The sequence below is a fragment of the Schistocerca serialis genome, chromosome 2 (assembly GCF_023864345.2).
Source record: "Schistocerca serialis cubense isolate TAMUIC-IGC-003099 chromosome 2, iqSchSeri2.2, whole genome shotgun sequence".
Taxonomy (NCBI): Eukaryota; Metazoa; Arthropoda; class Insecta; order Orthoptera; family Acrididae; genus Schistocerca; species Schistocerca serialis.
This window is the reverse complement of record NC_064639.1, coordinates 757,580,853-757,606,020: the sequence shown is the minus strand read 5'-3', so window position 1 is coordinate 757,606,020 and position 25,168 is coordinate 757,580,853. Positions and strand designations below refer to the sequence as shown.

Genomic DNA, 25,168 nt, shown 5'->3' with positions numbered 1-25,168 from the left:
TCATCAATTTAGTATTGGAGGGAAGCACAGAGGATAAAAATCATAGAGGGAGACAAAAGCATGAATACACAGAACAGATTCCAAAGGATGTAGGTTGCAGTAGTTACTCAGAGATGAAGAAGCTTGGGCAGAATGGAGTAGCATGGAGAGCTGCATCAAACCAGTTTCTGAACTGAAGACCACAACAGCAACAACATTTATTGTTATCTAACAGTCTAATGATGCAAAGAAACCTCCAACTTCCCTCACTATACATTCACAATCCCCTTTCACAGTCTCCTTCTTTCTTTTTTCTATAATCCCCTCCCAATCCACTCCACTTCATTGTGTGCAACACTCAACTTGCTAGCCTGCTACAGGTTGATTTCACCAGGCCCATATTCCTATCCCATTCTCCTTCTGCCCCCCCCCCCCCCAAACTCTCTCTCCCCCTCCCTTCCTCTCTCTCCCTTTCCCTTCCTCCCCCTCCTTCTCCCTCTCCCTCATCCTCCCCCCACCCCATGACACCCCCCCCCTCTCTCTCTCTCTCTCTCCCTCTCTCTCTCTCTCTCTCCCTCTCTCCCTCCCCCCCCCCCTCCACATGTAGACTTGAAATATAGTCATATCTTGAATTGACTTTTCTCTTTCTTAGTGCTTATCCAGTTGTACAAGATCCACTGTTTTTCATAATTTGGCAAATTTATTTATTTTTAACTTCGTGGCCACATGTCCATCCTGTCTCCACAGTCTACAGCTAATATGAAGGAGAGAAACCATATGCACAATCTGTCTGTGAATAGTGTAAACTTTGTTTTGTGATATCATATTCTAACTGTTTATGTATTGTATTTTCTGAGACAGAGATTGGGGCACCAGCATTTACCTAAATGAGTGTGGAAAACCACCTAAATCCCACTTCTGGCCGGCCAGTGTTCCCAACCAACTATTGTTAATCTGCCATGGTGGTGCCATTTCATTTAATTCAGTATAAACAGTTGGTTAAAGTCTGCAACAGTAAAAACAATAGATTTGTGTCTGAAATAACTTTTCTGCTATCAGTCACAATATAAATAAAAAGTTAATCGTGACTGGTAGCAGAAAAGTTATTTCATAAGCAAACCTAATGCTGATTCAATTTGGGTCTGGCTCATCTCCAGCTTGGAAGCTATTGTGCTGCCTGTTATGCTATACACACAGATCACATAGATCTAGTTGTATTGTTGTTATAAATTCTGAAAGTGTGCAAAATACTCGAGATTTGTTCATATGGAGGAGGGTTTTGATAGAGGTTTGTTGCAAAGTATCAATCTGTGAGCTGCCATCACAATCTCAAAACAGGGAATCGATAAGTTGCTTTAAAACTACAATTGATTGCTTCTCTAGAATTACATGTCATATAAGTGCATAGCCTATGTATGGATTAGACTAGCTGCGTTCCTATTTCTGTCCTGGAGCAACTCTTCTTCTACTAATCTTCTTCACCTATGTATGGATTAGACTAGTTGCATTCCTATTTCTGTCCTGGAGCAACTCTTCTTCTACTAATCTTCTTCATTTATCACAGTTGACTCTTTATTATTATTTTTTTCTATTCGTTCCTTTGTTCATGATGTTTAATGATTTTTTCATTGTTTGTTGATTTTCCTGGTGCTCTTTTATAGTATTGCCTTTGGCACTGTAAGTAAGTGCCGTCATCATGTTTCCTAATATGGTACTGCAATACCTACTCTTGTTTTGGAAACAGCTAAATTGCAGTTTCACAGTATGTTTCTCTAGTCTGTCTTCATCTAACACCAACCACCCCCCTCTCCCCCAATCCTTTACAACTTCCAACCTTCCCCAAGCAATCTATCTTAAGCTCCTGAAGACAAAATGTATAGTCCTGAAAGCTAACCATTTTATTTTCCCTACTTTAAATTTTTCTATTGCCAGCACTGAGAGTTCTACATCTTTCTGGAAGGTCTGGGTTAGCCTTCAGTCTCTCTTGCTGTCCGCAGCTCGTGGTCGTGTGGTAGCGTTCTCGCTTCCCGCGCCCGGGTTCCCGGGTTCGATTCCCGGCGGGGTTAGGGATTTTCTCTGCCTCGTGATGACTGGGTGTTGTGTGGTGTCCTTAGGTTAGTTAGGTTTAAGTAGTTCTAAGTTCTAGGGGACTGATGACCATAGATGTTAAGTCCCATAGTGCTCAGAGCCGTTTTCTCTGTTGCTGCTTTTTGTTTTATACATAAAAATAGTGATATACTAGCATGATATAGTCTAATAACAATGGCTTTTGCTGTACCTACAAAATTTACATATTTATATTGTACTTGAAAGATGAAAGTAACTTTTGCCAATGTGTCACTTCCAAGGAACACATCTCGATGGAACTCGGATCATACACAGAAAGACTGCTGCAGTATAGTACAGAAGGTAACTGAAAGAACTACGCAATGAGATGAGCAGTTTTTTTTTTTTTTTTCATGCAGTAAATGTGCTGAAATCACTCTGATTTATGATGGTGCCCTTCAGAGTAAAAAAGGTGGGAGATGGTTCTTAATAATGTGTGCGATCACCATGAATGGCAAAGTATGCTCTGTTACATGCTCTCATCCTGGGAACATGAATGCACCCAGGAACATGTTCAAACATGATCATTTTTGTGATCCATATGTTATGGTATGGAGAGGCATAATGTTGTATTGGCGTACTGACTTCCAAATCTTGGGCATGGTACACTCACCACTCAGTGTTATTGTGATATTGTACTCCTTCCCCTTTTGCGTCTTTTCAGGGTGCATTTGGCCCTGATTTCATTTTTTTGAATGACAGTGCACGATGACATTGAATTGTGCAAGTAGAGGAACTATAGGAATGAAAGAATATTCAACAAATAAACTGGCATGTCCATTCCTCTGACTTAAATCCCATCAAGCACATGCAAGTGTTGGGGAAACATATTGAAGCACATCCTCATGTTCCGATGACCATCCAGTAGCTATCAACCATGCTGGTAGAGGAATGGGGTGCTCTACCATAAGAACTCCATATAACCTTGTGGCCAGCATTGGAGCACACTGCAAAACATGCATTGCCATCCAAAGTGATCACCCTTCCTCTTTTGTAATGTCCAGGGAACCATTGTAAATCATGATAACAAACATGTCTTTTCTATTTGTCTCATTGTGTATTTCTTTCAGTTACCTTCCGTACTATACTTTGTGGTCCAAGTTCCATTGCACTATGTTACTTGGCAGTGCCAAATCATGCAAAAGTTACTTTCGTCCTTAATTTTTGCACACCAGTGTGGTTCTTATGAGATGTGGTAGTAAAACTTTAGTTATCACCTCAAAAAAAAAAAAAAAAAAAAAAAAAAAAAAAAAAAAAAAAAAAAAAAAAATCTGTCTTCTACCATGAAATTTTCTGATAGGGTTAGTCTTTCCCAATACATTCACCCATCATTGCACCATATTTTTCCAGATGTTGGTTATCTTGGTTGTAAAAGTCTACATTTTGGCTCCTCAGGAAATGTTCCACCTCAAAAATCACATTGGTGTCATTGTATAAATGCCATACAGGCATTGGTTTCTTTATCCGAGGAAAGAGTGAGAAGTCACTGGGTGCTGTACCAAGAAAATACAAGGACTATAGCTGTGCAGAATGAGCTAGACTATTGTTATGGAGAGAAGCACCCTCTTGGATAGCTTCCCACGATGCTTTGTCTTGACAGCCTCTCATAGCATCATCAGCAGATTTTGGCATCATCAGCAGATTTTGGTCATGTGCTCCTACGTCTGCATCTACATCTTCATGATTACCCTGCAATTTACACTCAAGTGTGTGACAGAGATTTGCCTCTAATGAGTGTCACCTGTGGGCACCACACCATGGAAGTCCCAAAAACACTCATCACCATGCCCAATGATGACAGCATCTCTCGATAGTGACAGCATCTTCCCCTATTTTGGATGTGGTGAGTCAACATGTTTCTACTGCATACTTTGCTAGTAAAGCATTAGGTACTCAAAGTAGTAGATGAGTTTTGCTATTTGGATAGCAAATAACTGATAATGGCCAAAGTAGAGAGGATGCAAAATGCAGAGTGACAATAGTAAGAAAAGCGTTTATGAAAAAGAGGAATTAGTTGACATCAAATATAAATTTAACGTTAGGAAGTCTATTCTGAAGATATTGTATGGAGTATAACTTTTTACGGAATGAAACATGGGCAATACACTATTCAGACATGAAAAGAATATGAGCTTTTAAAATGTGGTGCTACAGAAGGATGTTGACAATTAGATGGGGAGATTGAGTAGCTAATGAGGAGGTAATGAATCCAGTTGGAGAAAAAATAAGTTTGTGGCATAACCTAATTAAAAGATGGTGTCAGTTGAGAGGACACATACTGAGACATCAAGGAGTCATAATTTGTTAATGGAGGGAAGTGTGGGTACAGAATTTGTAGAGAGACACCAAAGCTTGAATGCAGTACTTTGGTTCAAATGAATGTAGGGTGCAGTAGCTATGGAGAGACTACTGTGGAGGGCTTCATCAAAGCAGTCTCATGATTGAAATCCACTACATTAACAACTTGACAAAATTGTTAAGGCTATTGTGGCCACTTGTTGATGTTTTGCATGTTGGCTTCTGTCTTGGTATCTTTGGCTGATGTTTGTTTAAAGATTTTACTGAAATATCACTAACACGAGTGGCTGGCAAAGGTTTTCACTCCAAATCTGACACCAGCAATGGAGTGTGAACCTTTGACAAGGCTAGCCACTTGTGCTGGTGAAATATGAGAAATGTTGGTCAAACATCCCCAGACAGAAGCCAACAGGCAGTACATCAGTAACAACTTAACAGCTTTATCTCAGATTCATAGTGATAACCAAGCACTTATCCATGGTGATGAGGTTGCTATAGAAGTCATCTGGATTGGCCTGACACAGTTGTTACATTACCATTGTTAACTCAGTTCAGTGGGTGTGAGTAGTCACAGAACCCTACAGGTGATAACCTTTGTCATGTTCAAAATGTCATGCAAGAGTTTGAAATCTGATCGATGACTGACTTTCACTTTTGTCATTGTTGCTTTGTATGTGACACACCAGTATTTGAACACTATATCCTCCACTTCTCTTGCAATTCCTGGCTCTTCACAGACAAACTCATCATTCATTATTCAGACTTGTTTGCCAACGGTGAAAGTGCCTGCTCCACCTAAACACTGTGTCATATGATTGTGCACAATTACCATGCACTTTCACCAACTCAGTATGGATTGTTGTAGTGTTGTTTTCCCTTCAAATGCAGAAAATGAATGAACTTAGAATACTCCATGTTTCAGTGGACTGCACATCTTCTTTTGGCTCCTCTAGAGGCTTTATACAGTACTGTGGCACATGGATTTCCATTTGTACCAAGACTTCAGGCATGAACCTGAAAGCAAACAACTAATTAAGTGTTTGACTTTAATTTTTGAGATGATAATTAAAACTTGTTTTTTACAAGCTCTGGAAATGATACCACAGAAATAGCTCTGTGAGAGGCAGGTGGCCTTCATTCTTTGTGCTCTTAATTTTCAAAAGAAAATAAAGTTTCTGATCTGGAAACCATCAGTGAAATGCACCTCTTCTGTTTAACACTTTGTTCATAGTAACTCATCTTCAGGTATGGCCAGCACTCTTTCAGAGCTTCAAACACATTGTTTTCTACTGTTCTGGTATGAGACTGATTTAGTGAGTGTATTGGTTATTGCACTAGAATGACATTCAGTGGGTCTTTTGAATAGGCATTTCCATTTTCCTACCTGTTTCTTCATTAATCCAAAATGTCGCTCCAACTTTTATGACATTAATGCCAGTAGTACATTAAACCTTAATGTTTCTTCCATTAGCTGTGGGATCAATAAGAGTACCTCTGCACATCTTGTAGAGAATGTTGTATCTGGGACATCTTTGAATAAAATGATCAGTATTACTAAAGGGATTCAGAACATTTTTATGGATAAAGATGGTACAATGTGATTTACCTTGTTAATGGCATGGAAAGCTATAATAATATAGGAAATTATAAATCATTGAGTGAAATAGCAAATGCCTCTTTAGTGTCCTACAGTGGCATTCTGTTACTGTGGACTAATGTTTTAACAATATGAAGCATTAGAACGAAGATTTTGGTTCATTGCATTTTACAGTCATATGTAGTTGTTACCACTTGCTCACAGCCAATTACAATAGAATCTCAGATCACCTATTGCAAGCTCAGCAAACAGCAGTAAGACCCAGCTTATCAATCCAAACTATCTGCAGTTGTCTTCACAGTGGTGACCTATATGCATGTTGACTCATTATGCATTTCCCATGAACAGCTCACTGAAATAAGTATTATGGAGCAAAGTGAACTGTTTACCTGGTGAGAGTGGCAGCATTATTGTGTCTGTACCTGAAAAGCAGGGAGGAGAGGTAGCAATAGTGTAAATATCATTATTTTTACAGGTGAATGGTATTATGTGCCATACATGTGTGTGTGCTATTGAGTAAAATGCCTGTTAATAATAAGAACAGAAACTGGTTTCAATTTAACTGTGATACACAGCTTTTCAAGTGTCACAATAGTAAAAGCTAATGTCACAGCACCATAAGCAAGCTAGCCACATGGTCTTTAATTTTCATAATCCACTGAAATCATACACTGAAAAAGATGCAACAGTGTCTACTTTGCTTTCAGGAAGTCTTGGGTTCATATTCAATTTTTTATATGCACCACATTCTAACTTTTGCAGATTGTTTCAGTTATATGTTAATTTCATTTTATTATATAAATATGTAAGTAAACCTTAAAAATAAAATTTTAAAAAAGAGGTTAGCATTTTTGGCTAGTAATGCTGAGAAACTGAGTTCGATTCCCGATCTCCACTTCAAAGTTTTCTCCACTCAGCCTTGTGAAACCAACTGGAAAGCTGATTGAATGCAAAATCAGCCAAATTTATGCATAAGTCACTGAAGTAGTGCTACATCAAAATGCTTGTACTAGGCTAAGTGACATACGATGCTTGATTATCAACAGCAAAAGCCGTTATTTGTTCTGGTAACCAGAGATCAAGATGCTTGACGTATTATTACAATAGATTTTATCCTTTGCAAATTCATGGCTATTTCGATATAATTTAGGTCTAGATGATGTGGTGGGAACAGGAAATGACAGTTTTCTCGCTAAATTTTGTCAGTGGAATAAAGAGAGAAGGTTGGAGCCCCTTAATTATTGGCAGAAGTTCAGCCTTCCTTGTCTCTATGAATTTCTTTTTGTCTGTTTCTACACCAAGGCCAAAGTTTTCCTGTTACGGACACAGAAGAGAAGTGAACATGAAATGAAACTCAGCATTCATGACAATGAAACATTGCCTAGCACGAGAGCACTCTTCTCTTTGCAACATGTATTAACAGTGTTGTGTGTATGAATCCACAGTTTATCTAAATAAATGACTGCCCTCTTTAATTCTGGTGCTTCATTGTTTTTAAAAAAAAATCTTTTATACTGCAGTATTTCCACAATTATGTTTATTCTGGCACCTTTTAAAATCAGATCCAATGGATGGAACTGATATGGGATTGTGGGATTTATTATCTATGAAAAAGTAATTTAATTTACATAACATTAATTTAATGCTATGAAAAGGATAGATTGCTACTGTCAGACACAACAAAAAGACTACTAAACAACTGGCCACAGCAACCAGATACAGTGCTCACGTGTATGTGTGAGCTGTGTTTGCTTGAATATGTGTGTGTGTGTGTGTGTGTGTGTGTGTGTGTTTGTGTGTGTGTTTTGTCTAATTCAGAGGAAAGCCTTCTGGCTTAAAGCTGCTTCTTTAGCAATTATTCTGCTGTGCCTGTCTGTGACACAACTTCTCCACTGTATGGTGAGTAGCAATCTGTCTTTTTCATAATATTGTCATTATTCCACCCTGGATTTTTCATTTTTTTGCTTTTAAATTCATTTAATTAACATTACTGATAAACATAAACAATGCTTTCTAAAAGACTTGTACACTAGGGGTAATCCGTTGAGATCAAACAACACTACATAGTGACCCACACAATTCTGTAAACTACAGTACTAGTAAGAACTGTACTAACTAAGGATAAGACATGAAGTGACTTGAAACTGCTAATGGGAAAATAAAAACTCGTATCATCACAAAAGGCAGCTGTCTCCAGTCATTTCTGGAAACTTTTATCTATTACAATCTAAGTGTTCCACTTCCATAATAGACAAAAGTTTTAAGTTAAGTAGTTTTCAGAACTAAGTTTCCAATTGGTCTGCAAAGAACAATTTACCATCACTGTCAACAAAATTCTTCTGAGCTGTTGATCACATTATCAGTCTTTAACATTGTGTGACATTTTGGCCACTATTGCAAGTGGCCTTCCTCAGTGCTTTATCGAGCAAGGTGGTGCAGTGGTTAGCAAACTGGACTCGCATTCGGGAGGACGATGGTTCAAATCTGCGTCCGGCCATCCTGATTTAGGTTTTCCATGATTTCCCTAAACTGCTCCAGGCAAATGGCAAATGCCAGGGTGGTTCCTTTGAAAGGGCACAGCCGACTTCTTTCCCCATCCTTCCCTAATCCGATGAGATGGATGACCTCGCTGTCTGGTCTTCTCCCTCAAAACAACCCAACTCCTCAATGCTTTGTGCTGAGCTGACTGCTGAACGAGAGAGACTTTAGATCTTATGTAGTAGCAGAGGAAGCTGTTTCCATAATTTGATAGGGTACTTGAGGATAGGAGGAGTGGTCTTGGACATTCTTTATTGGTCTTTATTCCTTGTGATTGGTGGATAAAGACATGCTTGGTTGGTGTTTACATTATTTCTTGTCATTGGTGGAAACAGGTGAATTCGAAATGGGGTGCAGCTGTGGCATAGCCCAGTTTACTTGTTGGGTGCAACGTGTGGGCTGTGGCACACCTGCGCTCTGTGTACATGCAACCACCGCGGTCTCCCACATGCCTGTGTGAGTGGCTTTGTGCATGCTGTCTTCCCATATGTTTTCACTGCTGGTAGCCAGAACACCAGATGCCTATACCCATACTTTCTATTCATGTTTATGGGCCGCTTGGCTAGTTCTATTGCCTCTCCAACTTCCTCAGTGTAAATGGCTGTTTCTCCATTACACAGGCTTCACAGAATATTATCTCTTTATTGCACTCATCCTGGTGTTCTGCCACCACTGACCTGGTGTGTTGTCCTAGACAGATATATCTTTCATGCTCTGCAATTCTAGAATTTACTTGGAACCCCCTCAGATCGAACACATGATATACCTTTTTCACACCAACAGTCCTTTCTTTCTGTCTCTCCCCCCCCCCCCCCTTTTTTTTTAGCTGAACAATTCTTTAATAACTATGTAGCACGTAATAATGCTCGTTGTGTATAGAATTCAAACTTACCAGAATAATCCCTATAAAATGTGTGACTTCTGTCACGATACTGTCCCCTCCAGCTACGATCAGTACCTAGGTGGACCATATGAGTGCACTCCCTCTTTCGATTCTGGTAGGTGCAACCCTTTATAAAACATCCCTATTTTGCAGACCACAGGTCGTCCTATCTCCATGTAGATACGCCTGCCCTATATATTCCTGTGTATACTATAATTAAATATTTTCTGGTAAAAATAGAAAATCTATTCTACACTTCACATTTGCTTCTTAATACTTCATCTAATCCATGGAGTCTTCCTCTACTTTTCAACTTCTGGACTCTTAATAGATTCCACGTCTACATACTATTCAGTAGATAACATGTTTCCTTAGACTATACGAGTCCCACTATCTTACACTTCTTTGGCTTATGTTCTCTTTCATTACTCATACCTCCTTCTTATGTACACTTGATATATGATCATCATAGTTCATAGTTCTTATATGTATGTGATAGTTTTTATATAAATAAATGACGTAGAACCATCATAATAAAAAAAATGATGTGTGCATGTTTCCTGATGTACCATTATCTTTCCCCCTACAACACTTGGTGGTTCTCACATCTTTCTAATCTGTTACCTCATTGTTTGTGTATCTGTCTCTTTTTGTATGAAAGTGGACATGTGTTTGTTTAGTCTGATTCTTCGGCCTTCTTATCTAAAGATAAGATGTAGGTTATTAGAAACCACTGAAAGGGTGGGGCTGGTAATAGTATTGGTAGGGATGGGGAGTGTAACATAGATGGTGACCTGGAAAAGATAGCCACTCAGACTGGCAACACGAATGTGCATTTCGTAGAACTGTTTCAGCGTCACGATCTGCCTCATCTTAATACAGCCGTCAGGCGTAATAACATGAGACTTGGGGGTGCGCTGATGACAGAAAGCATGGGTCACATTTCAGTGGTGTCGGTGGAGTCTATCAGCAGGACGGGTTTCACTAGACATGGCCTGCACCTCAACAGGTATGGGAAGGGGAGGTTGGCAAAGCTTATAGGTGACAGCATAGGTGGGGGTGGTGGGATCACTCATGGGAAAATTCCTGCAGTAGTGGGTGTTAGAGCTGCACCTTTTTTAGATTGAAGTCAGCTGATAGGTATTCCTGCTTAAGGGAAGTCTCTCTAACAAGGGAATCACTTTTGACAAAGCTTAGGTATCCGAGTAATGAGGGAATTAGTATATTTCATCAAAATATACAAGGTATTAGAGATAAAGTTAGTGAACTGCTTATAGATGTTGACTCTGAAATTATTGGTATATCTGAACACTTCTTAAATAAGGAGATAATTCAGAGGCTTCCTTTACCAGGATACATGTTGGCTGGCAGCTTTTCGAGGAGCTCTTTGCGGTGTGGGGGAGTAGCCATGTATGTGAAAAACAGCATCCCATTTGAGTCAATTGATGTTTCAAAGTACTGCACTGAAAAGGTGTTTGAATGTTGTGCAGGTGTGGTTAGATTTAACGGAGCTAAACTTCTAACTGTTGTTATTTATAGATCCCCAGACTCCAATTTCACAACATTTTTGTTAAAGCTAGAGGAGGTTCTTGGTTCACTTTATAGGAAATACAAAAAGTTAGTTATATGTGGTGACTTCAATATTAATTGTATAAGTGATTGTGCAAGGAAGAGGATGCTGGTAGACCTCTTTAATTCATATAATCTTATGCAAACCGTATTCTTTCCAACGAGAGTGCAAGGGAACAGTAGAACGACCATAGACAACATTTTTGTTCATTCCTCATTACTAGAAGGGCATACTGTTAGCAAAAAGGTGAATGGCCTTTCAGATCATGATGCACAAATTTTAACTTTAAAAGATTTTTGTGCTGCAACACGTGTTAAATATAGTCATCAGCTGTTCAGGAAAGCTGATCCAGTTGCTGTAGAGACCTTTGTAAACCTTATAAACGAACAAGAGTGGCAAGATGTTTATAGCGCTGATACAGTAGACGATAAATATAATGCTTTTCTCAAGACTTTTCTCATGCTCTTTGAAAGTTGCTTTCCGTTACAACGTTCAAAACAGGGTACTAGCACAAACAGGCAGCCTGGGTGGCTGACTAGAGGGATAAGAATATCTTGTAGAACAAAGTGGCAATTATATCAAAACGTTAGAAACAGTCAAAATCTAAATGCAGCAGCCCATTACAAACAGTATTGTAAGGTGCTTAAAATGTTATTAGGAAGGCAAAAAGTATGTGGTATGCAGATAGAATAGCTAAGTCTCAGGATAAAATTAAAAGTGGGATCACCAGTTGTAAAGGAAGTTGCTGGTCTGCAGAGACAGGTCGAGGATATAGAATCAGTGCCTAGTGGGAATGTCCGTGTTACTGATAAGTCGCATATATTTAATAATCACTTTCTGAATATAGCAGGTGAACTAAATAGAAACCTAGTCCCAACAGGGAATCATATAGCGCTCTTAGAAAAAAGTGTTCCGAGACTGTTACCTGAAATGCTCCTCCATGATACTGACAGGAGGGAGATTGAGTTAATAATTAAATCACTAAAGACCAAGAACTCTCATGGATATGATGGGGTATCTAGCAGAATACTGAAGTATTGTTCTATGTATGTTAGCCCAGTTCTCAGCCATATCTGTAACTTTTCCTTTAGGAGTGGTCGGTTTCCTGACCGATTAAAGTACTCGGTAGTGAAGCCACTTTATAAAAAGGGAGACATTGATAATGTTGACAATTTTAGACCTATTTCTATGCCATCGGTGTTTGCTAAAGTTATCGAAGGTTGTATATACAAGGTTACTGGAGCATTTAAATTCACATAATTTGCTGTCAAATGTTCAGTTTGGTTTTAGAAATGGTTTAACAACTGAAAATGCTATATTCTCTTTTCTCTGTGAGGTTTTGGATGGATTAAATAAAAGGTTGCGAACGCTAGGTGTTTTCTTTGATTTAACGAAGGCTTTTGACTGTGTTGACCACAAAATATTACTGCAGAAGTTGGACCATTATGGAGTAAGGGGAGTAGCTTACAGTTGGTTTGCCTCTTACTTTAAGAACAGAAAGCAGAGGGTAATTCTCCGCAATATTGAGAGTGGTAGTGATGTTCAGTCCCAATGGGGCACTGGTAAGTGGGGCGTTCCCCAAGGGTCGGTGCTGGGGCCACTGCTGTTTCTTATTTATATAAATGATATGCCTTCTAGTATTACAGGTGATTCAAAAATATTTCTGTTTGCTGATGACACCAGCTTGATAGTGAAGGATCTTGTGTGTAATATTGAAACAGTAACAAATAATGTAGTTCATGAAATAAGTTCGTGGCTTGTGGAAAATAATTTGATGCTCAATCACAGTAAGACTCAGTTTTTACAGTTTCTAACTCACAATTCAACAAGAACCGTTATTTTGGTCAAACAGAATAGGCATATTATAAGCGAGACGGAACAGTTCAAGTTCCTAGGCGTTCGGATAGATAGTAAGCTGTTGTGGAAAGCCCATGTCCAGGATCTTGTTCAGAAGCTAAATGCTGCTTTATTTACCATTAGAACAGTATCTGAAATAAGTGACACTTCAACACGAAAAGTAGTCTACTTCGCATATTTTCATACGCTTATCACTGGACTCGCATTCGGAAGGATGACGGTTCAATCCCGCATCCGCCCATCCTGATTTAGGTTTTCCGTGATTTCCCTAAATCACTCCAAGCAAATGCCGGGATGGTTCCTCTGAAAGGGCACGGCCGACTTCCTTCCCCATCCTTCCCTAATCCGATGAGACCGATGACCACGCTGTCTGGTCTCCTTCCCCAAACCAACCAACCATACGCTTATGTCGTATGGTATTATTTTTTGGGGTAATTCTTCTGATTCAAAAAGGGTATTTTTGGCTCAAAAACGGGCTGTTCAAGCTATATGTGGTGTAAGTTCGAGAACGTCTTGTCGACCCCTATTCAAAAATCTGGGAATTCTGACATTGCCCTCACAGTATATATTTTCTTTAATGCCGTTTGTTGTTAGCAATATTAGCCTATTCCTAAGAGTTAGCAGCTTTCACTCAGTTAATACTAGGCAGAAATCAAATCTGCATGTAGAATGTACTTCCTTGACTCTTGTGCAGAAAGGAGTGCAGTATTCGGATGCATCCATTTTCAATAAGCTACCACAAGAACTCAAAAATCTTAGCAGTAGCCCAAACTCTTTTAAGCCTAAACTGAAGAGTTTCCTCATGGCTCACTCCTTCTATTCTGTCGAGGAGCTCCTGGAAGAGCTAAAAAATTAAGCAAATTCCAGTGTTACATTGTTGATTTTCTTCATTTAAACGTATGACTTGTCACCTGAATATGTTTTTTTATATTTCATTTTATCTGTTTCTAATATCATGTTATAATTTCATGTATTGACTCGTTCCATGACCATGGAGACTTCTCCTTAATTTGGTCCCACGGAACAATAAATAAATAAATAAAAAATAAATAAAAGTAGGAAAGACTTCTGTGATAGAAGTATGTGAATATGGAAAGAGGGAAAAAATAGATAGTTCCTCAAATGAGAAGTAAGAAAGGAAATAAATAGAAGTGGTTGCTAAGATTGAGGAACAGAAAGAAGATAGCCCCAAAGACTGGAAACCCTTTCCACGCCCCTTCCCCAGGGTCCCTACCTCGCAGGTACTTGAGTGAGAAGCAAGAAGAGGTTTGATGTTAAATCGTCTCCTACAGAATGGACATTCCCACCTTCACCCTTGAGGTCCCTGAAGGAAATCTTAGCAACCCTATGGAAATGGCAAATGATGCTGAATCAGTCACACTTGTTCACGAGGGTTGTTTGAAAGGTGTGGTGTGTGTTTTGTGTTGGTTGTGATTTATGTGTTCTTGTAAACCTTGCTGTTATCTCAGTACCCACCCCTTTCAAACTGATACAAACCCTCCCATCAACAACATATCTCATAAAAGGTATAAAATATTTTGTACAAAGTAGAAAATTATATGCTATAGTATCGTCATTATTTAATTAGTCATCCAATATTATATGTTCTGCTAACATAATATTCACTTCTGTTCATTAAGATAAATATGCATTAGGAAATATAAATGTGAACTCTGGTCTGATTATGGTGGTACACCTGTCAAAGAATAACGCGGTTGTCCTAAGGCCAGCTCAGCGAGGACGGAAACCTCGTGTAGAGCAAAAAAGGCAAAAGCTGGCTTGACTATATTACAGTCCGAGAATAGTATTCCCATGACCGAGGGAGATAAGAACTGACCAGGCACCTAATATACCATGTCCCAAGGCTGTGCCAAATTACTGAGATCGGAGACAACGTGTACAAATTTCAACCTCATCCTGCAGCCGAGCAAAGTCAGGACATCTAACTGACTGGAACAAGAAAATCTCTTACCATGAGTAATTTTGGATGACGTAATCACAAATTCTCACTGGTATGGTTCTTTCCAGTACCTCTTAAGTGTGGGATGATAGAATAGTTTATGAATTTTGTGGGAATTCAGTGCAGAAAAATTATTACTGAAGAAACACCGAAAACAACTCGGGGACCTGATGGTCGGCACTCTGCCCATTAACTAAGAATGTTAACATCCCTGGGGGAAATAAAACTTTACGTCTTTCACATTGTACTTTCCCTTTTCTGCTCCAGTTGTAGGATCCACTAAAAATAACGTCTTGGGATGGATTACCGTTTGTACTCGGGATATGGTCCTTCATATTTTTGGAAAAACTTCTGTGTTTCTTTCTTCATGGCAGAGATTTGAAGATATTGCTTTATAAGAACTAGGTCATTGACCTTGTTCTGAGGTTCTACAGCTTTCTCATTATGCTTACTCACCCTTTGCTGGGCCTCCTCAACTAAATTCTTAGAAATGATTTCCTGGTTCAATTCATAATTGACACTTGGTTGTTCAGGCCAACTAAAATATTTAATGAGAGGTTCTCCTACAAAAGGTTTGCCTGTTACTTCTAAAGGTGATAACCCCTGTTGACAAATGTGGTAATTCATTTAGAATAAGTTCAAAGTCTTCAATTTTCGTCGCCCATAAAGTATGTTTTTCATGGCAGTAAGTACAGCATAATTTCCCAGTTTCTTTCATAACTCTTTCACATGGATTCAAGGACAGGTTATAGTTGGATATTAATGCTTGATGAATACCTTCCCAAGCTAGGAACTTTTTTTAAATTCCTTACTCACGAACTGTGGTCCATTACCAGTGAGAAACCGTTTTGGTTTACCTACCTCCAGAAAGTATTATTGTAAACAGTGTATAACTGTTTGGGTATTTGCTCTTTTGATTGTGTATTGTTTAACATATTTTGACCAACACTGTATGATAACCAAAATGTATGACGTTCCTCCCTTTCCTTTTTGAATTGGTCCAAAAAAATTTGCTGCTGTGAGAACTTAGGGATAACCAATACATTTTGTACTTAACACGAGTATTATTCTCTTTCACCTTCTGACATATTTCACAAGTTCTAATTAAAAATGCTACTTTATGCCCTAGCTTCTTAAAATAATAAAAATTATTCATATGAGCTATACATTTTGTATTCCGAAGTGTCCATATCCTGTATGAACATACCCCACAAGTGCATCTTCCATTACCTTAGGAATGCATAAACGCCATTGTTGCGATGTCACACTGTCTTTCAAAAACAAATTGTGACCTATAATTTTCCATTTTCCTACTTGATTAGGAGGTAAGGAATTTCGGATACACATACAAAACATTTCTGTAAAATAGGGGTCATGATGGATATTTTCCATTATTCTCTGAGCCATCTCTTGTAATCTGATGTTCAGATGTTTTAATCACATAACGTTAATTGCAAATATAACACCGGGTCCTTCCATGCATTTTAATTCTTCTGTGCCTATGGGTAACGTAGACAAAGCATCCGGTACAATATTCTCGGATCTTTTACATATTGTATCCTAATATAATATTCCTGTAGGAAAAGCATCCAGTGCATTAACCTACGATGTAATAAATGACAACTCATTAGAAGTGATAAAGCTTGATGGTCTGTACAAATGTAGATATCTGAACCACATATTAATGTTTGAAATTTTTCGATACTTCATACAATTGCTAACAGTTCTTTTTCAGTATCCATGTAATTTAACTCGTGTTTGTTCAGACTACGGCTAGCAGAAGCTATGGTTCAGTGTTCTACGTGATTTAGATCCCACTCTCCTTGAAAAGTTCTGCTGCAATATCATAATCCGATGCATCTGTTAAAATTTTAAATGGTTCGCCCATAACCAGATGATGTAATATGGGTGACTCAACAAGTGCTATTTTGACATTTTCAGATACTTCATTCACCTCTTTATCCCAAATCCATTGTACTCCCTTCCTTAATACACTTAACATTTTCGGGTCATTCATTTCTTGCCCTCTTACGTACCATCGATAGTATCCGGCCATACCTATAAATCCCTTCAGCTGTCTTACATTTCTAGGATGTGGACATTCTTTAATAGCTTTAATGCGTTCAGGGTCCAGTCTAATTCCCTGCATCCCTACCATATGCCCTAAAAACTTAAACTCTTGACGCGCAGAATATGATTTAGATAGCATCACCGTAATACCTTTCTCTTTAAATTTTTTCAGTGTCTTACACAATGTTATACAATGTTCTTCCCAAGAAGGTGATATTATCAGGATGTCATCTACATATATTATTAAATCCTTCAAGAAATCTATCCCTAATGCTTCATCCAGCGCACATATAAATATGGATACAGAAATATTAAATCTGAATGGCAATGCATTGAAATGGTATGATTTACCACCAAACAAAAATGCTGTATACTTCTTTGATTCTGGATGTAACCTAATTTGCCAATACCCCGCAGTCAGGTCCATCATGCTGAAAAACCTTGCTTTCTCAAATTTGGATAACAATTCATTAATGTTAATGGGTCTGTCCTCTTTCTGTCTCTATATGCTTATTCATCCATGCGTCTAACACTAATCGTACTCTACCTGTAGTTTTATTCACCTCAACCAAAGGGTTGGAGCTACGTTCAATTATATTCTTATTAATCATTTTGTTGATTTCCTCCCTAACTGCTTCTTTCAAACTTACCAGTATTGGAAACACTACAATGTTCGGTGACCCCTTGTACATATGGTAATAGGGCTATGTCCTGTGCAGCCATCTGCTCTTCCCTTTGGCTTCATCATTTTTCACCATGTTTTATCTATTATATTCCTGCCATAACCATTGGCTACAAAAATGGATGTGAGGTTTCATAGTTCTGCCTTCAGGTGTTTGTCATCACTGGTCCCGTAGGTCCTCCCAGTTAAAGTGTGAAGGATGGACTTCTGTGTAAGATGATGGTGGGAGAAGGTGTGGAGGTACCTGTCTGTGCTGGTGGCTTTTCTGTATACTCTGTGGCCAAGTTTATCATCAGGTTTACGGTAAACTTCCACGTCGAGGAAAGGCAGCATCCTATTCTTTTCAATCTCCATAGTAAACTGTATTTTACTATGCCGTTGACTGAGATTTTGGTGGAACTGCTGTAGTTCCTCCTTTCCACTTGACTAGATGATGAAGCTATCAACAACATATCAGAGCCAGCAATCAGGACATAATGGTGAGGGCCAGAGAGCTGTTTCTTCAAATGCCTCCATGAAGATGTTTGCTCCAACAGGCGAGATGGGGAACCCATAGCTACACCATCCATCTATTCTTAAATTTCCCCTTTCCACCTTAAATAGGTGGTTGTTAAACAGTGGCACACTAGTTTGTAGATGTCAGGTACCACACTTTCCTCTAAGATGGTCACCATGTCTGACACTGGTGGTACGTTCATGAATAGAAACTTCACATCAAAACTAACCATCAGATCTGTAGCTAAGACACAGCCAATAGCAACAAGTATGTGTATAGCTAAAAAGTTAGGAAAAAGCTTGCAATCTACAATCAGTGTGTATAATCAGTTTGGATGTATGGAAGCAAAGCGTTCTCATTAATGTGCAAATTGTTCGATAACTAGGGTGGTTCAGAGAGGAATTCAGAGTTTAATGTTGGTGATTACAAGGGCAAGCAACAATAAGACAGATTACGAGACACACTGGAATTGGAGGCGTGTTTATGATTCAAATGAAATGAAATGGAGACAGGAAGGACATTAAACCAGGAGAATGTAAGAACAAAGGAAGTAGTTTGTTTCATTTCAACATATAAAAAAAGATAAAAGTGATGACGTGGGCAAATGACATTAGAAAACAACCAATGGAATGTGTATAGCTAAAAAAAAATTAGGAAAAATTCTAGAAGGGACATTTATCCAACAGTGGATACTGAATGCGTAATGAAGGCTATGAGTGAATCTGTAGAAAGGATGTAGCATAAGCTTAATTATCACAGATTTTTATGAAATATTTCTGTTGTTGAAGACAGCATTAATTTGAGAAATGTACGGGAAGAATTATTAAGTGATACTTTTTTCCTTTGCATGGCTGTATTTACTAAGCAAAAATGAACATATCTAACACAATCAGCTGATTTTGTCCTCTACAGCCATTTTCAAGTGATCAATCTGTAAAGATAAACTTTGTTGTTGTTGTTGTTGTTGACATCTTCTGTCTGAATATTGGTCTGATGCAGCTCTCCATGCTACTCTATCCTGCACAAGCCTCTTCATCTTTCTGAATGTGTTTACTGTATTCATCTCATGGTCTCCCTCTATGATATTTACCCCCATGCTTCCCTCCAATACTAAATTGGTGATTCCTTGATCATCAGAATGTGTCCTATCAACCGATACCTTCTTCTAGTCAGGCTGTGCCACAAATTTCTTTTCTTCTCAGTTTCATTCAGTACCTCCTCATTAGCTACATGATCTGCACATGCTTCTGTAGCACCACATTTGTAAAGATGCTGCTCTCTTTTTGTCTAAACTGTTTATCCTCCATGTTTCACTTTCGCACATGTCTACTCTCCATACAAATACTTTCAGGAAAGACTTCCTAACACTTAAATCTATATTCATTGTTAGAAAATTTCTCTTCTTTAGAAACACTTTTGTATCCTTCCTACTTCTGCCATGAGCAGTTATTTTTCTGCCCAAATACCAAAACTCATTTACTACTTTTAGTGACTCATTTCTTAATCAGATTCCCTCAGCATCAACTGATTTAATGTAACTACACTCAATCACTCTTATTTTGCTTTTGTTAATGTTCGTCTTGTATCCCACTTTCAAGACACTGTCCAGTTCGTTCAACTGCTCTTCTAAGTCCTTTGCTGCCTCTGATATAATTACTATGTGATTGGAAAACCTCAAAGTTTCCGTTTCTTCTCCCTTAACTTTAATTCCTAAACCAATCCTCTCTTCCCCCACCCCCCACCCCACCACCTCCCCCCTGCTCAATGTACAGATTGAATAATGTCGGTAATAAGATGCAAAGCTGTCTCACTCCTTTCTCAACCACTGCATCCTTTTCATGCCCCTTAACTCCTATAACAGTTGTCTGTTTTCTGTACAAGTTGTAAATAGCCTTGTGCACACTGTATTTTAACCCTGGTACCTTCAGAACTTCTAGGAGAGTACTCCAGTTAACATTGTCAGAAGATTTCTTTAAGTCTCCAAATGCCACAAACGTATGTTTGCCTTTCCTTAACCTATATTCTAAGATAAGTTCTAGGGTCAGTACTGCCTTGCATGTTCCCACATTTCTCTGGAATCCAAATCTTCAACAAGGGCATCTTCTACCAGTTTTTCTATTCTTCTGTAAAGAATTTGTGTTAGTATTTTGCAAGGAGTTCACTACTTGCAGGAGGTGGCTACAAGGGGTTACGGGGGCTGTGTGGCATGGGCTGGGCAGTTTTTTAGGTTAGAGGGTCTCGTGGAAACACAAAAAGGTCTTCAGTCTCAAAGGGTGCAGGACAAACAGATGAAGAACCTAGATATAGGAACCATCAATATAACAGTTTTAAATTGTCATAGCTGTGTTGGCAAAGTACCAGAGCTCCAATCTCTAATAGAAAAACAAATCATTATAGGCACTGAAAGATGGCTAAAACCCAGGTTAAGTGCAGCTGAAATTTTTGCAAAGGATCTAACAGTGTTCAGAAAGGACAGGCTAAATACAACTGGTGGTGCCATGTTTATTGCTGTTAGAAGGGGTTTTATCTTGTAGCAGAACTGAACTAGGTAGTTCTTGTGAGTTAGTATGGGTAGAGGTCATTCTTGGCAATCACAATGAAATAATAATTGGATCCTTTTACTGACCTCCCAACTCAGATGTTACAATTGCTGAAAGCTTCAGAGAAAACTTGTGTCTAATTTCAAACACGTGCCAGATTCATGCAACCATAGTTGTTAACGACTTCAATTTACCCTCGATATGTTGGCACAAATAAATGTTTAAATCCAAAATTGTGCTGCGCACTTTCTCTGAAAATTATTTCAAGCTTTTAGTTCTTGAGCCCACATGAACAGTAAATAGTTGTAGAAACACACTGGACCTCTTAGCAACAAATAATATGGAGCCTATAATGAGCATCAAAAGTGATACAGAGGTTAGTGAATACATGTTGGTCATAGACGGACTCAATTTTGTAACTCCGAAATCCAACAAAAATAAACGAAAAATGTATTTATTCAAAAAAGCAGGTAACAATTTGCTTTATGCCTTCCTGAGAGACAATCTCCAGTACTTCCAAATAAACAATGTAACTGTAGACCAAATGTGTCTTGAATTCAAAGAAATATAATTGACAGCAATTGAGAGATTTATGCCAAATAAGTTAACAAAAGGTGAAATTGGTCCCACATGATACACAAAACAGGTCAGAACACTGTTGCAGGAACAACGAAAATTGCATGAGAAATTTAAACGAATGCAAAATCCCCATGATTGGCGATCTTTTACAAAGGTTCGAAATTCCTACACCAAAGAAGATGAAGTATATATTCCAAACCTCGAATCGAGAACAGCTGACAACATGAGTAACCTAGAAATAGATATCCACGGAGTAGTGAAACAAGTTAAATCACTTAATGAAAGCAAGTCTTCCGATCCAGACTGTAGACCAATTAGGTTCCTTTCAGAGTATGCTGATGCAATAGCTCCATACTTAACGATCATATACGACCACTCGTTCGACAAAAGATCCATACACAAAGATTGGAAAGCTGCACAGCTCACACCAATATTCAAGAAAGGCAATAGGAGTAATCCACTAAATTATAGGCCCATATTATTAACATTGATGAACAGCAGCAATTTGGAACATATATTGTGTTTGAACCTTAAGAATTATCTTGAAGAGAACAGACTGTTCAACATGGATTTAGGAAACATTGTTCCTTTGAAACACAACTACCCCTTTATTCACACAAAGTTTTGAGTGCTGTCAACAAGGGATTTGCAATTGATTCTGTGTTTCTAGATTTCCAGGAAGCTTTTGACACTGTACCTCACTAGCGGCTTGTAATGCAATTGCGTGCTTATGGAATATTGTCTCATTTATGAGACAGGACTCATAAATTCCTGTCAGAGAGGCCACAGCCGTCTTAGATTGTTTGCAGGTGATGCTGTCGTTAATCGTCTTGTAAAGTAATCAGAAGATCAAAACAAATTGCAAAATGGTATATAAGAAATATGGGTATGGTGCGAAAATTAGCAATTAACCCTAAATAATGAAAAGTGTGATGTCATCCATATGAGTGTGCAGTGTTACGTGGCTTTATGCTTAATTACAGACTTACTATTCTTGTTTTCACAACGTAACACCCGCTGTTTACATCCTTCTTCATTGCTGAGCGATATATCACTTTTCATTCTGACGCCGCAACTCTTCCTTTCCTATATTTTTACTAGTTTTTAGCTATGTAAATGATGAACTATTGGTTTTGCCGCTTAACACTTTTTTAATAACTGTGGAAGTATTACAGGCATCCTGTCCCACCTAATATGTCACCCGCCTATACGTTTTACATGAACCTTTCAAGACCCGATTGATCTGTTTACAAAGAGAAAGCAGAATATCTCTTCCTTTGACGTTGTCCAACAACGACCTAGGAAGCTCGACGCCCTTGCGGCCCAGGCTCTTCCATAGCTTGCGGTAGTTTGCAGCATTCGTTTTATTCCTTGCCCACTTGCTGCTACGTTGAACTTTCGTGGTGATCGTTGGGCAACGTCTTCCACGTTATCTGCAACATAAATAAACTTTCTTCCCACAGTATTTTTGAAAACCCAAAAACAAACTTAAAGAACATAATAATAATAACTGTTCTTACAATTATTCGTATAAGTCTTGGTCGATTTAATGAGGGGTGGGACAGGCCTAAGCCTTGTGACACCACAAGTGCTAAAAGGAATCCATTATACATCAGTTACACAATAAATCATTCAAATCTACATGCCATCAGTACAACTAAATGCCAAAGAATTAAGATTACAAACTACTTAAATTTGAAAGAATACACAGAAAAATGTTGTGGGGAAGGCGAACCAAAGATTGGATTTTTTGGCAGAATTCTTAGAAGATGCAACAGACCTACTAAGAAGACTGCCATCATTATGCTTGTCCATCCTCTTTTGGAGTACTGGTGTGCAGTGTGGAATCCTTACCAGATAGGATTAATGGAGTACATCACAAGAGTTCAAAGAAGGGCAGCACATTTTGTGTTATTGAAAAATAGGATGGACATCATTAAAACAAAGGCATTTCTTGCTATCGCAAGATCTTCTCTCAAAATTTCAACCACCATCTTTCTCCTCCGAATGCAAAAATATTTTGTTGACGCCAACCTACATAAGGAAAAACAATCATCATCATAAATTAAGGGAAATCAGAGTTCGCACGTAAAGATATAAGTGTTCAATTTTCCACATGCTGCTCAAGATCGGAATAACAGAGAATTATTGTGAAGATGGTTCGGTGAACCTACTGCCAGGCACTTACGTGTGATTAGCAGAGTATTTGTGTAGATGTAGATGCAGATGCAAATGAGGTCTTTCAGTGCTCTGTCAAATTCTTTTCACAGTATGATACCTCTGATATCTTCATCTACATCCTCTTCCATTTCTGTAATACTGCCTTCAAGTTCATCTCCGTTGTATAGACCCTTTATGTACTCCTTCCACCTTCCAGCTTTCCCTTCTTTGATTAGTGCTGGTTTTCCATCTGCACTCTTGATATTTGTGCAGCTGTGTCACTTTTCTCCAAAGGCCTCTTTAATTTGCCTGTTGGCAGTATCTATCTTTCCCTGAGTGAAATACATTTCTAAATCCTTACATTTGTCCTCTGGGCATTCCTGCTAAGCCATTTTGCAATTCCTGTCAATCTCATTTTTTAGACATTAATATTCCATTTTACTAGCTTCATTTGCTGCATTTTTATTTTTGTATGTTCTCTTTTCATCAGTTAAATTCAATATCTCCTGTGTTATCCAAGGGTTTTTACTAGACCTTGTCTCTTTACCTATTTGATCCTCTACTGCCTTCACTATTTCATCTCTCAAAGCTACTCATTTGTTGTCTATTGCATTCCTTTCCCCTGTTATAATCAATTGTCGCCTTATCTTTCCTCTGAAACACTCAGCAATCTCTCGTTGTTTCAAATTATCCAGGTTCCATCTCCTTAATTTCCTACCTTTTTGCGATTTCTTTAGTTTTGTCTACAGTTCATAACCAATAAATTGTGGTCAGAGACCACATCTGCACCTGAAAAGTCTTGCTTTTCAATGCCTGGTTCCTAAATCTCTGTGTTCCCATTTTATTGTCAAAAGCTCCTGATGTCTCCAGGTCTCTTCCACATGATTCTTAAACCAAGTATTAATGATGATTAAATTATGCTTTGTGCAAAATTCTGCCAGGCGACTTCCTCTTTCATTCCTTTCCCCAAGTCCATATTCACCTATAGTTTTTCCTTCCCGTCCTTTACTTACCATTGAATTCTACTCCCCCATCACAATTAAATTTTCATCATCCTTAACTACCTGAATAATTTCTTTTATCACAACATACATTTCTTCAATCTCTTCATCATCTGTGGATCTAGTTGACATATAAACTTGTGATACTGTGTTGTGTGCTGGCTTTTTGTCTATCTGGGCTATGGTAATGCTTCCACTATGCTGTTCATAGTAGCTTACCCACATTCCCATTTTCCTATTTATTATTAAACCTTCCCATGCATTACCTCTATTCAATTTTGTATTTATACTAGACCTATAAGTATGTAAGTATCAGTACATGTGGATTTCTTTATTTTTGTTGTCCTTAAATTGTAATACCAAGGCATGTCCAATGTCCTTGTAGAAGAGATCTATAGATGAGTAGAACTATTACTACTAGACACTTGTGAATCTACATGCACGTGATAGTATATTTGTAATTCATATGTTATTTATTGTACAACCAAACTTAAAACTCTGAAACTCATTGCAGTTAATCCTCTTCGTATGTGCTTTTTCTTACAGGATCGAGCTAAAATATTATCTTGAAATTCCTGTACAATTTTTAACTCTTTCTGTTTGTGGTTCACCAAAATGTACAACACAGCCTTTCTCCCATATTTCTAGCAGATGAAACAGTGCCTTCTCAGAACATCAGTGATGGTAAATTGGAAGTCGTAGGAATTTATTCATCTTTCCACATTGCACAGCTACAAGTGGGCCTGTCTCAGCCATATAGATTTGGCCAAGCATCACAAGTTAAGGTAACAAATATTTTGTTTTCTCCTTTAATACTTTGGTGTCAACTTAAAATGAAAATTAATTTTGATA

The 25,168-nt window shown here is 38.3% G+C and overlaps 1 protein-coding gene across 10 annotated transcripts in view; it reads left to right on the top strand.

Annotated features, from left to right (window-relative positions):
- The window catches only part of LOC126457959 (diacylglycerol kinase epsilon), a 199,868-nt gene that overhangs the window by 158,894 nt on the left and 15,806 nt on the right, over nucleotides 1-25,168 (top strand). For 9 of the 10 annotated variants that reach the window (XM_050094706.1, XM_050094707.1, XM_050094709.1 and 6 more), the window contains one exon: nucleotides 24,965-25,101. In XM_050094706.1, the coding sequence (XP_049950663.1) occupies nucleotides 24,965-25,101 (137 nt within the window). The remainder of the gene's footprint in view (nucleotides 1-24,964; nucleotides 25,102-25,168) is intronic. The other variant, XM_050094711.1, reaches the window with a different exon arrangement.